Source organism: Dendrobates tinctorius, unplaced genomic scaffold (genome assembly GCF_039654945.1).
Source record: "Dendrobates tinctorius isolate UK_male_01 unplaced genomic scaffold, ASM3965494v1 ptg000046l, whole genome shotgun sequence".
NCBI lineage: Eukaryota > Metazoa > Chordata > Amphibia > Anura > Dendrobatidae > Dendrobates > Dendrobates tinctorius.
In genome coordinates this window covers 47187636-47202290 of record NW_027361714.1, presented here as the reverse complement: position 1 = coordinate 47202290, position 14655 = coordinate 47187636, and the positions used below count along the sequence as shown (strand labels likewise).

The 14655-nt window shown below is 48.4% G+C and overlaps 1 protein-coding gene across 4 annotated transcripts in view; it reads right to left on the bottom strand.

Moving 5' to 3' along the window:
• PEX7 (peroxisomal biogenesis factor 7) overlaps positions 1–4527 on the bottom strand; it is a 350516-nt gene extending 345989 nt beyond the window's left edge. For 3 of the 4 annotated variants that reach the window (XM_073575890.1, XM_073575893.1, XM_073575892.1), the window contains exon 1: positions 4217–4527. In XM_073575890.1, the coding sequence (XP_073431991.1) occupies positions 4217–4343 (127 nt within the window). In that variant the 5' untranslated portion in view covers positions 4344–4527. The remainder of the gene's footprint in view (positions 1–4216) is intronic. The other variant, XM_073575889.1, reaches the window with a different exon arrangement.
• Positions 4528–14655: the final 10128 nt, after the last annotated feature.

Below are 14655 nucleotides of genomic sequence, written 5' to 3'. Positions count from 1 at the left end.
GGATGGAAAGTGGCTGGAGGGGGTGCAGGTGGAGGAACTACAGTGGTGGGAGGTGGAGGTTGGGAGGTAACCTGCTGTAGAGCACCGTGGCACGAATGCATTACATGCATCTGCTGGGTAGGAGATAGTGTTGCCATGCGCTCCACAACAGACCTGAAAAAGGTGTGGTTTGGCGAAGATCTTGCTTCTGAATGCATGGTTTGCAGAAGTGTCTTCACCTCCAGAATGCTGGAGTTGATCTGCTGAAAGCCTGCGGAGATTTGCTCTGACAAGACTTTTAGACAGTTCTGGAAAGATGCATTCAGATGCAAGAACTCTTGCGCATAACTCTTTTCCTGACCCCTCTGCCGCTGCCACCCAGTACCCGCAGGTGTACTAGAGGTGGCAGGGGCAGAAGGGTGGGGTAAAGGGAAAGCGATCTCCTCACCAGCAGCTTCATGTAATGTAGGCGGCCACGATGCTCCTGTGCTGGTGGATGGGACAGATGGGTTGAATGTGTGAGAAGGCTGGGAAGGTGCAGATGTACCGGGGCGGTCGAAGTGTCCCTCGGTGCCGGTCTCCTCAGGGATCGCCTCAGAAGGGTCCAATCGTGCAGGCTCCCGAGTGCTGCTCACCGTGCTGTGGAATAAAGAGAAAAAAAAAACAATTAAAATACTGACATGGTATGGCCCTGGCTGAAAAAAAAAAAAAAGTTACATCTAAACATTTTTTTGTCACATGTGGTGTGTAATATTTACCTTCTAGTGACCATTGTTTCCCGGAGGAACGACAGGGCTCGTGCGTACTTGTACTTGCTCCTGCGTCCTCCAGATCCACTCGGGGGCCGCATCTCTTTATTGAACTCCTTCTTGAAACGATCCCTCACAGACCGCCACCTATTCACAATTCTGTTCCCTGAAACGAGAAAGGAGTGGTTAGTATACAACATCAGTGTTTCACAAACTCCAGTCCTCATGGTCCCCAGGGGTCATGTTTTCAGGATTTCCATAGTAAATAGAAATCCTGAATACATGATCCGTGGGGACCATGAGGACTGGAGTTCGGGAAACACTGGTTTACATCAAGCAACCGGTACTGTATATACTTACGCTCTTTAATCTGGGCCCGAACATCGAGGTCCTCCCAGCGGCCCACAAGGAGCGAACAGATTTCCTCCCAGAGTCGTCGGGTAACGATAAGGTCAGCGTGGCGGCCGTCAGCCATATTCCAGAGCGGCTCCCTTTCTCTGACGAGATCGATGAGGTGGTCCACATCGAGTCCTCCATCCTCACCGTCAGAGTCGGGAGCACGCTGTGAAGGCTCTTAAAGAAAAAGACAAAGATAACATAATTAGCCTCCACAAAAGAAATGAAATAAAAAGTGCAAAAAAACAAAGCAAAAATATTTATACTTACACGCTGGTGACCGCCGCGTTGCTGTCGCCGACGACCCTGGGAGGCACTGCGAGGACCTCTTGGCCGAGCACCAGATTGGGAAGACTAGAGAAGAAAACAAAAAATGTTATGTCTTTGGATGTAGGCATTTGTTTGCTGTGTGTGGTCTGCAGAACATTGTTTTCTATGTGTTGTGTGTAGTGTGATGTTGTGTTTCTGCGTTTGATGCAAAAAACTTACCAATTGTGAGCCCACTCCAAGTGTCTGTCCACCCCTTCCTTCTTCTTCTGGGAGCTCCTCTTCATCTTGTGATTCCTGTTTTGAAATAAAAGGCAATGAATACACATATATTACAGAGATGATGGATTTTGGAAATAAAAACTTACCGTCAAACGCTGACGATGCGAGGGAGGGCTCCCAGAAGATGATGTGCTGTCTTACTGGTGGCCACACTCCATGCCTGTGGGTGGTGTTCCAGCTGCTGCCATTGCTGCTGCTGCTGCATCTATTGGGCGGCTGTTGAATAAAGAGAAACAAAGGGCCAATGAATATCTTGATATTCAATAGCCCTAGTTTGGAGGAACGGGGGATTTGATAATTACCGTCTCTCATCTGCTGCTGGCCTCCCCTCCTCAGCATGTTCCATTTGCTGCTCCATTTGGGGTGGTGGTGGTGCTGATGGTGCTGCAGTGGTCTCCTGCCTTCTCCTGCTGCGCTTGGTTGCTTTCTTGGGTGGCATGTTGGGTGTGGCTGTGGGTCCCACTGTCTTGCTTTTATATATGTCTTGTGGGCAGAGCTACTGAGCATGCTCAGACCAAAAAAACCGGATCCGGCTTTCGCCGGATCAGGCGCATTGCGGCGCTCATAGGCTTTCATTGTGTGAAAAAGCCGGACGCGCCGGATCCGGCGTGTCCGGCTTTTTCGCCGGAGACAAAAAACGTTACAGTAGCCATTTTTTCCAGACGCCGGATCGCGACACATTGCCGGATCCGGCGAAAACCGGATGAAACGCATGGCCATCCGGCGCGATCCGGCGCAAATGCAAGTCAATGGGGGGGAAACCGGATCCGGCATTGCATTTCGCCGGATCCGGTTTCTGTCAAAAGCGCCGGATCGCGCCTGACGGCGAAAACCTGATGTGTGAAAGAGGCCTAAGACGTCACAATGAAGAAGACGACAGCAGGTCTACTACGCATGCTCAGGTTTATGGTGAAGGAGCGTTCAGTCAACATCTATTAATGTAGCATATAAAATACATCCAAATGTAATAGACTGGTGAGACCACCACAATGAAGGGCAATCTTTACCAGCTTTATCTGATCATATGAGACCTTATAATGGCAATATGACCAATCAAAAACATGAAGAGGGGTTGCCTTAGTCTTTGGCTTGTCTTTGTGTCATTTTAAACATGCTTTCTATGCTGATCAGGCTATTGGAAGCCAGGAAAGGTGAGCAGATTGATTTATAGCTTTGTGGGCTAAAGGACAGAGCAAAGCGCAGCTGTGCACGTCTGTGCTTCAACTGAGCAAGAACTTATGGATGATGGACACATCATTCACATCAATGCAAGGTGGGGATTGTACTGAAAGATGAGGCTCAGACCCCCAACACCCATCAGACTAGATTGTGCCAATTAGTATACAGCGAGACACTTATTAGGCCGGGGTCTGGCTTGGAAGAAACTCGCACTAGTCTCGCATGTCAATACCCAGCACTCGGACAGGAGTGTTCGGCTGCATGATTTCCTATGCGGCCACACACTCCAGAGTCCCGAGTGCTGGGTATTGACATGCGAGACTAGTGCGAGTTTCTTCCAAGTCAGACCCCGGCCTTAAAGTTATTTTATATGCAAACGACTGTAAGGCTAGTTTCACATTAGCGTGTTTTTGCGCAGCGCATCGGGCGCATAAAAAACGCAAAGAAAAACGCAAAACAAACGCGCGTTTTTTTAACATCATGCGCACGCTGATGCGTCAAAAAACGCAGCGTTGCTTGCGTTTTACATGCGTTTGCGTTTTTTATGCACATGCGTTTTTAGGTGTGACATTTTTTCCATTGTCTAGAGAACATTCTAGACTTGTTTAACTCAAAAACGCATGCGCAAAAAAACGCAACCGTGCGCAAGACCATGCGCACACATGCGTTCCCATAGACGTCAATGTGTTGTTTTTGCGCATTCCGTGCGCAAGCATGCGCATGCGTTTTTTTGCCGAGACAGGGCGCACCAAAAAATGCAACATGTTGCGTCTGGCGCGCCTGGCGTGAAAGACAAAAAAACGCATGCACACAAAAACGCAAGTGTGCGCAAGACCATGCGCACGTCATGTTAAATATAGGTGCGCATGCGCACGGGTGCGCACGATGCGCTGCGCACAAAAGCGCAAATGTGAAACCAGCCTGACATCCGAGTGCAGTCCGATGTTTTATAAGCACACAGACTCGTATGGGGCGCACAATCCGAGTCTCACAGAACGCTGCGATTATTTCCTCATGCCGCATCGGCACTGCCCCATAGTGTAACATGGGGCCGAGCGCTCTCCGATAAGACATCACATAGCCCGCTGCCGTGTTATGCGCTAGCCCTTAGGGGCAACATACGCTCCCTATACGAGGTCCCCCCTAAGCCCTAACAGAGGGGAGTCATCTGATTGCCCGCTTTCTCGCCATCACTGGGCACAAGGCTGGCGAGCAGCGCACGTGTCACGAGTGGATCACACTGCCCACTTCACCTTTATTACACTGGAGACATTTCTTCCGTGGGCTCTCACGAGCTGGCACAATAATGGAGGCCTAACACATAAGGGAATATCCGCCACTAGGGCAGTAATGGGCTCCTTCACCTGATATGCCATAGTTCTGGGAGGCAGCACATGCCAGGCGGGTGGGCACATACGGAGAGAACTCCACAGCATAACCGTGTCTGCCAGGTAGGCGGATTGCCCGGGTCACACCGCCAGCTGATGCCATGTCCTGTATGGCAACCTCCAGGGCATAGCCGCCAGTACCGTCCCGCCTGCTGCAGCCAACAATGGAGGCGCCCGCTGGTTACTGTAGAACTGACAGCTTCACTTCCCGGTGCGCCGTACAAGGCACCAATCAGCTGTCACAAGCATCTCAACACAGCACGGAAAGCGGCGCATTCTGGGAAAACGAAACCAAGCCTCGCTTTCACGGCAGGATTCAAGTCACGTGGCAAACCTCGAACCAATGAGCATAGAGGCGGGAATGTTTATCATGCAACCGTCTGCTACAGAATTCTGTAATTGTGCTGTGTGGACGGCGCCGCACACAGACTTTGTGATGTACGTGTAAAGCCTTGTATCCTAAAGCCAAGTGGGGTTATACTATGGTGAAAGGTCACTGTGAAATGAGCGCTTAATAAGTAACACTTCTTGTCAGCCATTATTACAAACACTGGCTGACAAGAATTGGCCTTTATTATATAATTTATAGCCTCAAAGGTCTCACTCAAAACCACGGTTTCAAGGATTTTGTACAGAATTCAAAATGCTCTTTATTTTTCTCACTTGCTTGGAGTATAGTTACACATGGAATCATCAAACCCTGCTTCCAAAGCAAATAAGTATAAAATAGATTTTTAAAAATGCACAGAATAAAAAAAAAGAAACGCAAATGTGACAATGCCTTGTTTTTAAGGCTCTGTGCCCACAATGAGTTTTTAGTGATGCTGCATATTTTTGCGGCATCAAAACCCAGTGTCTAGGATGGGTTTTCTAGAATTCTCATGCCCACTGTACAGTACTGTGCATGTCACACCTTCTCTTGCTGCTACATTGTTTTCTGTGCAGATTTTTCCCATAGATTTGCACTAGATGCGGAAACTCCAGAGATAAAAGAAACACGCATGCATTTTAGTGTGTTTCCGCTGCGGAAATGCATAAAAGCTAAAGTAGTTCGCACATAAATATATCAATATAGTTTTGTCAAAGCCAAATACCAGGAAGTATGAAAACAAAGCAGCTTTATCTAAAACATTACACACCAGCAAGAGACAAAAAAAGTGTCAAAAACCTAATAAAAAAGCGTGTAAGAAAACCACACACAAAAACGCATTGTGACAGGGTAACTGGCACAATATGTGAGGGGAGATATGTGTGACGGAGACTGCTTTCCTCCGTGATCTAGAAACCAATGTTTCTCTTCAGCATGGTATGTTCTGAAGGAGTTAAGCGTCCATGTTAGGGGCGAGTTTTTAGGTGAGTAGGTAAAAGATGGGTGGGACGCATACTCAGCATATCTCTACCTCAAGGGTGTGGCTGGGGAAATAAATGTCCAGCCTTTTTTTTTTTTTTCCTGTGGTCTGTTTTAGGGCGGCTTCACACATCCAGATAATTCCGGTACCGGAAAAACCGGTACCGGAGCTATCCGTGTCCGTGTGGACACGTGGTATCTCCGTGTGGCACACGTGTGGCAACCGTGCGCCGCATTAGGACCATACGGACAGCACAGGGAAGAAGCACTACAGTAAGGCCGGGGTCACACTAACCGACGCAAAATACGGTCAGTATTTTACATGCGTAATACGGATGACAGACTCCTAAATAGTGCTCCGTATGTCATCCGTAATCAAGGTGTGGTCGCGTATTTTGCGCATGTCAGCATCCGTATGTAATCCGTATGCAATCCGTATGGCGAGATTTTCTCGCAGGCTTGCAAAATGGACATATAATGGAGCCCTATGACAGGGTTTCTAAAGACACCGGGTGTGTATTTCTCGCAAGTCACATGTGTGGTCCGTGTGTAATCCGTATTTTTTGCGCACCCATAGACTTGCATTGGCGTATTACGGCCGTAGTACGCTGACAATCGCAGCATGCTGCGAGTGGCACGGAGCGTAGGATACTGAGTAGAAATATACGCCTGGTGCGAGTGACCCCATAGAAAATCATTTGTCCGTGTCTAATGCGTGCTTTTTGCGCCTCTCACTCTCCCGTATTCCTCGCCAGTGTGACTCAGGCCTAAGCGCTGTTCCCTGCGGCTGGTGCTGACCGCTGCTGTAATTCTGCTCTCTTGCTTTGCCAGCAGGAGAGCAGAATGAATGAAAACCCAATGTGGGGTTCCCCTCATTTTCATAACCAACCAGACGAAACTTACAGCTGGGGGCTGCGACCCTCAGCTGTCAGTTTCAGCCAGGTTGGTTGCGAAGAATAGAGGGGTCCCCACGCTGTTTTTTTAATTATTTAAATAAATAATTTAAAAAAATCGGCATGGGGTCCCCCCTATTTTTGACAACCAACCTGACTAAAGTCAACAGCGGAGGGCTGATATTCTCAGGCTGGTAAGGGGCCATTGATCTTTGCCCCCCAGCCTAAAAACAGCAGCCCTCAGCTGCCCAGAAAAGGCGCATCTATTAGATGCGCCCAGGGGCGTATCTAGGGGGAGGCAGCCGGGGCAATTGCCCCAGGCGCAGCTGGCAGGGGGCGCAGTCGGGCCGCCTAATGCAGCAGTCCGCAGTGTCCTCCCTGGTGGCTGCGTTCTGCCACTCCCCCGGCCTGAGAGTCGGCGGTTCTCTGTGTCAGCTGTCAAGCTGACAGCTGGCGCAGAGAACGTGCGCGTGCCAGCTCTCAGGTAACAATTGTACTGGCGTCTATACAGACGCCAGTACAATTGAAGCTCTGACCGCAAGGGCCAGAGCAACGTCAGCAGCGTGATCAGGTCATGTGATCACGCTGCTGACGTCACTCCCCGGCGCCCAGAGCGAACGCTGGTGGTAAGTGATCCACTGTGGAGCTGAAGACACTGAAGATGGGGGGTGTTAATGTGGGGAAGGGGGTTAATGAGTGGGGATGGGGGTTAATGTGTGTGGGGGGTTAATGAGTGGGGATGGGGGGTTAATGAGTGAGGATGGGGGTTAATGTGTGTGTGGGGGGGTTAATGAGGGGATGGGGTTAATTTGTGGGGGGGTTAATGTGTGTGGGGGTTAATGAGTGGGGATGGGGGTTAATGTGTGTGGGGGGTTAATGAGTGGGGATGGGGGTTAATGTGTGGGGGGGTTAATGAGTGGGGTTGGGGGTTAATGAGTGGGGATGGGGGTTATTGTGTGGGGGGGTTAATGAGTGGAGGTGTTAATGAGTGGGGATGGGGGTTAATGAGTGGGGATGGGGGTTAATGTGTGGGGGGTTAATGTGTGTGCGGGGGTTAATGTGTGTGGGGGTTAATGAGTGGGGATGGAGGATACTTAATGTGTGAGGGTATTTGGAGTGGGGATGGGGTTAATGTGTGGGGGGATTTGGAGTGGGGGGTACATAATGTGTGGAGGGATTTGGGAGTAGGGATGGGGGTATTTAATGTGTGGGGGGATTTGGAGTGGGGATGGGGGTTACTTAATGTGTGTGAGTGAGGGATTTGGAGTGGGGAGGGGGTTTAATGTGTGTGGGGAGATTTGAGGACACAAAATGAAGAGTATGTATGAGGAAACAGTATGGGGGATGGGTGCAGACAGTATGGGGAGCGAACGGGTTAATTTATGTGGACACAGCATGGGGAGTGAGGGTGATGGGATGTGTGCAGACAGTATGGGGAGTCAGGGGTATGTGTGACCAGTCAGTATAAAGAGTGAGTGGGTAAATATATGAGGAGACAGTATGGTGAACATGGGGATGTTAGAGGAGATATTATGAGGAGGGAGGCGAATAGTGTGAGGCTACAGTATATTGCAGACATTTTTATTTAGGAGCATTATAATGACACTTCTATCTTTAAGGGGATCGTGTGGAGATTTGCTGCAGATGACCGGAGAAGATGGACGTCTACAGAGACAGCTGTGGATGAGAAAACTCATCATGGGGTCTGGACAAGAAGAAGAAAAGGAGACCGACTGCAGAGACAACGTCATCTATAAGGTACCTGGATGTAAATATTATTTGTGATACTGACTAATTCTCATGTTTTTATTTGTTGTCCAGGCTTGTGCTGAGTCTGCCGTCATTCTATGTGACTGCAGACTTCTGAATTCTCATAGTGCTCACTGAATGCTGTCAGGATTCTCTCGTGCCGGTAATTTACATAAATGCTGTCACATGCTGACAAGACGTGTGTCGCCTCACTCAATGAAAATGAACTGAGCAAGGCCGGGCATGTCGTCGGAATGTGGCCAGAAGTATACAAATCACATACTTGTGCTGACGTGACTGTATATCGGCAAGGGAGAATCCTAAAAGTGAGCAGTGCATTCGTTGTGAGAATTCAGAAGCTGCAATATCAGGATTCAGCTCTGCAGGTTCCAGTAGTCATCACATGGACACTTCACTCATATGCGTTTTTCGTAGTTATAGTCCTGTGACAACGAGCTTCTCTTCCTGCTGTCAGTTTTTTGCTGAACATTGAGAGCATTAGGGAGAGCAGCTCACGGGTACATGAATAACTGTGCAAGTCGCATATGTACTTGGGGGGGGTGCCGAACCAAATTCTTGCCCCGGGTGCCAGAAAGCCTAGATACGCCTCTGGATGCGCCTAGTCTGGAGCTTTGCCCGGTTCTTCCAACTTGCCCTGTAGCTGTGGCAAGTGGGGTAATAAGGGGTTAATGGCACCTTTCTATTCTAAGGTGCCATTAAGCCCGGATTAGTAATGGAGAGGTGTCAATAAGACACCAATCCATTACTAATCCTACAGTAAATAAAGGGTTAAATAAACACACTCACACAACAAGAATAAATTATTTTAATGAAAGAATACAACACACACATTTTTATTATCTTTATTATACTGGTAATTCCTTAGCGAAGCCATCGATCTTCTGAAAAAAAGTTGAAAAAAATAAAACAAATCTATACATTACCTGTCCATCGCTCAGTCACGTCCCACAGCGTAAATCCATCTCGGGGGTTAATATATTTACAGTGGGAGCGCTGCTAATACAACCACTCCCGACTGTAACTGACTGGGGAATGAATGGAGCAGAGCCAGACTAAGTGATGAGCGGTGACGTCACCGCTAGTTACTGAGCATGTGTGTGGACCCCTCTATTCTTCACAACCAACCTGGCTGGAGCTGACAGCTGAGGGTCGCAGCCCCCAGCTGTAAGTTTCGTCTGGTTGGTTATGAAAATGAGGGGACCCCACGTCGGGTTTTCATTCATTCTGCTCTCCTGCCAGCAGAGCAGGAGAGCAGAATGTCAGCCGCGGTCAGCACCAGGCGCAGGAAACAGCGCTTTTACAGTAGCAGCTTCTTCCCAGCGACGTCCGTGAGCATGGAGGACAGTGTGAACTGTTCTCCGTGTACACGTGTGCTGCACATGTTGCGGGCCGTGTGTCTGTTTTAAAATGGACATGTCAGCGTATTTTGCACACGGACACACGGCCCGTGTAAACACACTGACATCTGCATAGACCCATTCATTAGAATGGGTCTACCTGTGTCAGTGTTTCCGGTACATGAGAAAACTGTCACTACCGGAGTCACTGACGTGTGAAACTGTAGAGGCAAGTAAGCCCTAGGCTGACACTCATGAGATAGTTGTCATATGTGTTGGCCCAGGAGTGCTGGGCAGGACTGTTTATGAACTTTTTGTTTCCTTTTGAGCCAGAAAGGCTGTTTTTTCTGTTACCATTTTTTGGTTTATAATACAATAAACCACCCAGAGACTTTAATCCACGTATGCCTGTTGGCCTGTATGTGTTTTTTTTTTGCCCAAAATACTGCTTTATTTTAGTAAAACTAACAGCCAGGCAAAAAAGAGAAAAAAGCCGCAAACTGGCCAAACTTTCACCATGCACAGATAACAGCTGGCACGAAGAAACCGCACCAAAAAATGGCCTGTATGTGGTTTTTTTTGCCCAAAATACTGCTTTATTTTAGTAAAACTAACAGCCAGGCAACAAAGAGAAAAAAGCCGTAAACTGGCCAAGCTTTCACCACGCACAGATAACAGCTGCCACGAAGATACCGCACCAAAAAATGGGAGGCCTTTTTTTTTTTTGGCCTAAATACTGCTTTATTTTAGCAAAACTAACAGCCAGGCAAAAAAGAGAAAAACGCCGTAAACTGGCCAAACTTTCACCACGCACAGATAACAGCTGGCACTAAGATACCGCACCCAAAAATGGGTGGCTTGTATGTGTTTTTTTTGCCCAAAATACTGGTTTATATTAGCAAAACTAACAGCCAGGTAGCAAAGAGAAAAAAGCCGTAAACTGGCCAAACTTTCATCATGCACAGATAACAGCTGGCACGAAGATACCGCACCCAAAAAATTAGTGGCCTTTTTTTGCCTAAATACTGTTTTATTTAAGCAAAACTAACAGCCAGAGAAAAAAGCCATAAACTGGCCAAACTTTCAGCACGCACATATATGATATATGCAATCCTCTATATACAGACATACAGTGCCTGCAGGCCTTGCACTGATGTGTATACAGCGACGTACACTCCCCTGTCTACCTAATACTGGAACCTCTATACTTCAGAATTAGTCCTTACAAGGACTGTTAGTTTAGCTGGATGTGAGTATTTAAGATGGTAGACCCCACACTAGTTAGCTCCTTCAGTGAACACCATAAAAAAAATAAAAAACAAGGCATAAAACAATGCTTTATCATCATACTGCCGACAAAAAGTGCAATAAAGCGCAATATTATAGCCATTATAGTGAATGGCTCCTCTCGGGAGTTTCATCTGAATCACATCACTCAGAGATTTAGTTGGAAACCCCAAAATAAGTGGTCAGCGTAGAGCACCGGATAAATGTGATCATTAATGTTATGTAAAATGTTCCCAATAAAATTGGAGCGCCCCGCATGGCCAGGGGATACTCGGTATCGGGCCTTTCAGGCTCTTTTAAAGGGGAAGTATGTCACGGTGGTGATGGGGACCCGGTCCGTGGCCCTGGGTGTCCATCAAAGAAGATGGAAGTTCAAATGAGGGGAAAGATGGTAGGATAATTAATAGGAAAAGGGGAATTGTGACGCCACCCGTGGTATTCGGCTAGGGTAGCCAACGCTGCGATGCAGATCCACTAGGACGGTGTTAAAGCAGCCAAGATGGTGAAGCTCTCCACGGGCAGAGCTATGTCCCAGGGCAGTTGAGCCGGTGACGGTGATGGTGAATGTGGTGTAAAGCAGGCGAGAAGTTAATAACACGAAGGACACAGGTGCAGTTTCTGGGTTTTTACTCACAAGTCTTGTGCACAAGATGACACGCTTGGTACTGTGCCCTCCGAGGGAGGGGTCCGGCAAACTCCCAGGTAGATCAGGAACACCTGTTCAAGACTCCTATTTGTGTTACCCTCTCTAGGCCATGTCTCTGCGCTGTTCTCTCCCTTCCTTTCTGCCCTGCGCCTTCACAAGCAGTGTCCCAAGCCAGCAGCCACGGATCACATCGGGCGACGTGGGTCAGGCCCCGGGGTCCTTTATCCCTACTGCTGCCTTTTTGCAGAATGGTTGTGGCTGAGGCACTTAAAGTTACCTCAGCCTCTGGCTTTCTAGCTGAGCCTTGCAGTTCTCCACTAGCTTCAGGGGCCGGCTCTCTCACTCTGGCCTGATCCTTCCTTTCCAGGATACGGGCCCCATGGTTAGCTTTCGCACTATCCGTGCCCCTAGGACCCCTCCCTTCCACTAGGAGCTTGGTCAAGATGCTTCTCTCTTCACTGACCCTCAGTCCTCTCACGGCAATCCTGCTCTTACGCTGTCCTGTCACCTACTGACTGCTCTCTGGAAAGATCTATTTACCTCAGACTAGCTCCACCCACCAACTGTCAACTTTCTCTCTCTGATTGGATGCCCACAATCACTCCTCTATATAAGCTCCTCCCACTCTTCCTACCTACCACACTAACTCCCCAACACCCTTTCCTAGCCAGTCTGGGATGAGGCCATCCTCCCGAAGGGTACACCCAGATGCCCTGACTAAACTAGTGAGTGTTGGGTGGAAGTGAAAGGAGTCCTGGGTGGTGATCCCTCCTTACCTGAGGGTGGGATACCACACCTCTGGATGAGGTGCAGTACCTCTGTGGCGACCGGACACTCAGGGGCGCCACAAAAGCTTCAACTCAATCCATAAAAAAGCAAGCCCTCACTCAGGTCTGTCATCTGTTAACGGAAATATAGGGGCTTCCACGTTACTGAAAGCACAAAGGCTCCGGAAAAGCTAAATGACTCTTCGCCCTCCAAAAGAAATTCAGCAAATTCTCAGCTGCTAAATCCAAATGCCCCCCTCCCTTCTGAGCCCCATTGCGGCTAAACCACAATTAGTGTTCTGCTCATTCTGTGCAGCAAGATATTTTAAGTGCTGTTCTAGCTATTGCCAGTAGGTGTCATAAGTTGTCCTTCTCTTTTTATTCATGTGTTTGGAATCTTCTGTTCCCCAAATGGTTAACTGTTCAGAACCGCCCCTTCTTCCTGCCCCTGGTCAACAACATGTAACCATTTTCCAACCATCTTCTGAGTAGCTCACATGTGCTCAGCTCAGCTCTCCGCAAAACCATTGCTTATAACAAGCGGATTCTGGTAAGGTTTAATGCATTTATGAATATATGTTATGCATCTGTTAGCTGCCCATTATGTGGGTCGCCCTCCCAGGGCTGTGGGGTACCCGGTACTGGGCCGGTATCAGCGGTATGTGTCACAGCAGCGGGTACCCGGTCCGTGGCCCTGGGCGCCCAAGTAATGGGGGAATGTAATGGTTTGAATGAATAGTTCGTGACACCACCTGTGGTGTTCGGCAAGGGAGGTGTTAAGCTGACGCTGCATGCAGATCCACTGGGACTGATGGTATGGTGCAGCAAAGATGTAAAAGCTCCCCTCAGGTGAAGCTGTAGTCCCAGGGCAGTGTAGAGGTGGTTGACATGGGGATGTAGCGGTGTCAGAAAGGTAGGAAGCAGACAAGACACAGCGGGGTGCATTTTCTGTACCTTTACTTGATAAATGCAGTCCAGGTCCTGGTTACAGATGGCACCGGAGCAGGCTAGCCTGGAAGCAACTCAGGAATTCTCTCTCAGCAGATGGGCTGTGCAGTCTCCTTCCTAGCGCTGACTTGAGGGATCTCCAGTACTGAGTTACACTGATGTTCCTCCTGTCAGATGTTCCCAAGAACTCTACTTGTACGGCAGACAACTGTAGCCTGTTCCAGGGACTCCTCACTCCTAAGTCCCGGCTCACTATCCGTGTTGCTGTTGTGCCCTCAAGTCTTAGATGGGAGTATTGCATTTACAGCCTTCTACTCCTCTGGTGTCTGCTGTAGGACCATCAGTGTCCATACAGCCGTGGAGACCAGGCTCCAGTTCATGCGCTCTTACGGGAGATGAGCTCTTCCTCTCAGCTCTATCTCAGCGCTCCTTCCACACGTCTGCACACTTCACCCTCCGCAGACTAACTGACCACTCCTTCCTCTTGGCCCTCAGAGAGCACTCCTCCCCTTAATTCTGGTTCAGAGTTCCCCCTGCTGGCCTGGGGAGGAACTTTGTTGCATGCATAGATTGACTGCGAGAGAGACCCATCATTGCCTCCAAGCCTGGCATTACCCTCCCTGGAGGAAGGCAAAGCCACTGTGGCGAACATACTCCTGGGGGCGCCACATTCCCCCCTAGTGCAAGTCAGCATTCCTGGGCTGAACAAAACATGAAACATATAAACAGTTAAACAATAATAATTGGACAAGATTTAAAAATGAAAAAGTTACAAAAACCAAGTGCTTCAAAAATGGTCCTATGATGATAAGTCCAAGCATCAATGTCCATGGTCCACTCCTGGGCAAATGGTGAACTATTTACAAGGAAAGTTTTTTAACCACACGCAGTCCTGTGGTCCAATGTCCATAAACAAGGGAAAAACTGGAAAATTTAAAGGAAAGTCTTACAGGTTACCTGTAGGTACAAAAGCTTAAACAGTTACATATTTACAGACAGGTTAACAGTTACAATACGCAACTTTATTTTATATTGGACAGTTATATGCGGAATCTAACTGGTAGTATGCCTTGGGTGATACGAGTACATCTGCGTAACACTGGTGTTGTAATGGCCCTTACTGATTGTCTGGTTCTAACTACCGGTGTAGTATGTGAACTGGGTGGCACATGTCTACGGGTTCTTAGCGTCACTATGGGCATGTCAGATTCACTACTGGCAGGGCGAGGGTTCTCTGTCTCCACTGCTGGTGTAGCATCTGCTGCCTGATTTTCCTGATCTTCAGGGTTTTCTGGAATCACGTTTTCCTGTGCTACCAATTGGTGAAATGTCAACACTGGCACCACTATAGCATTGCTTACTTTAGTTGAATTCGCAGGGAATTCTCCAAGTATTTTGCTGACCTTCTCTTCTTCCTCT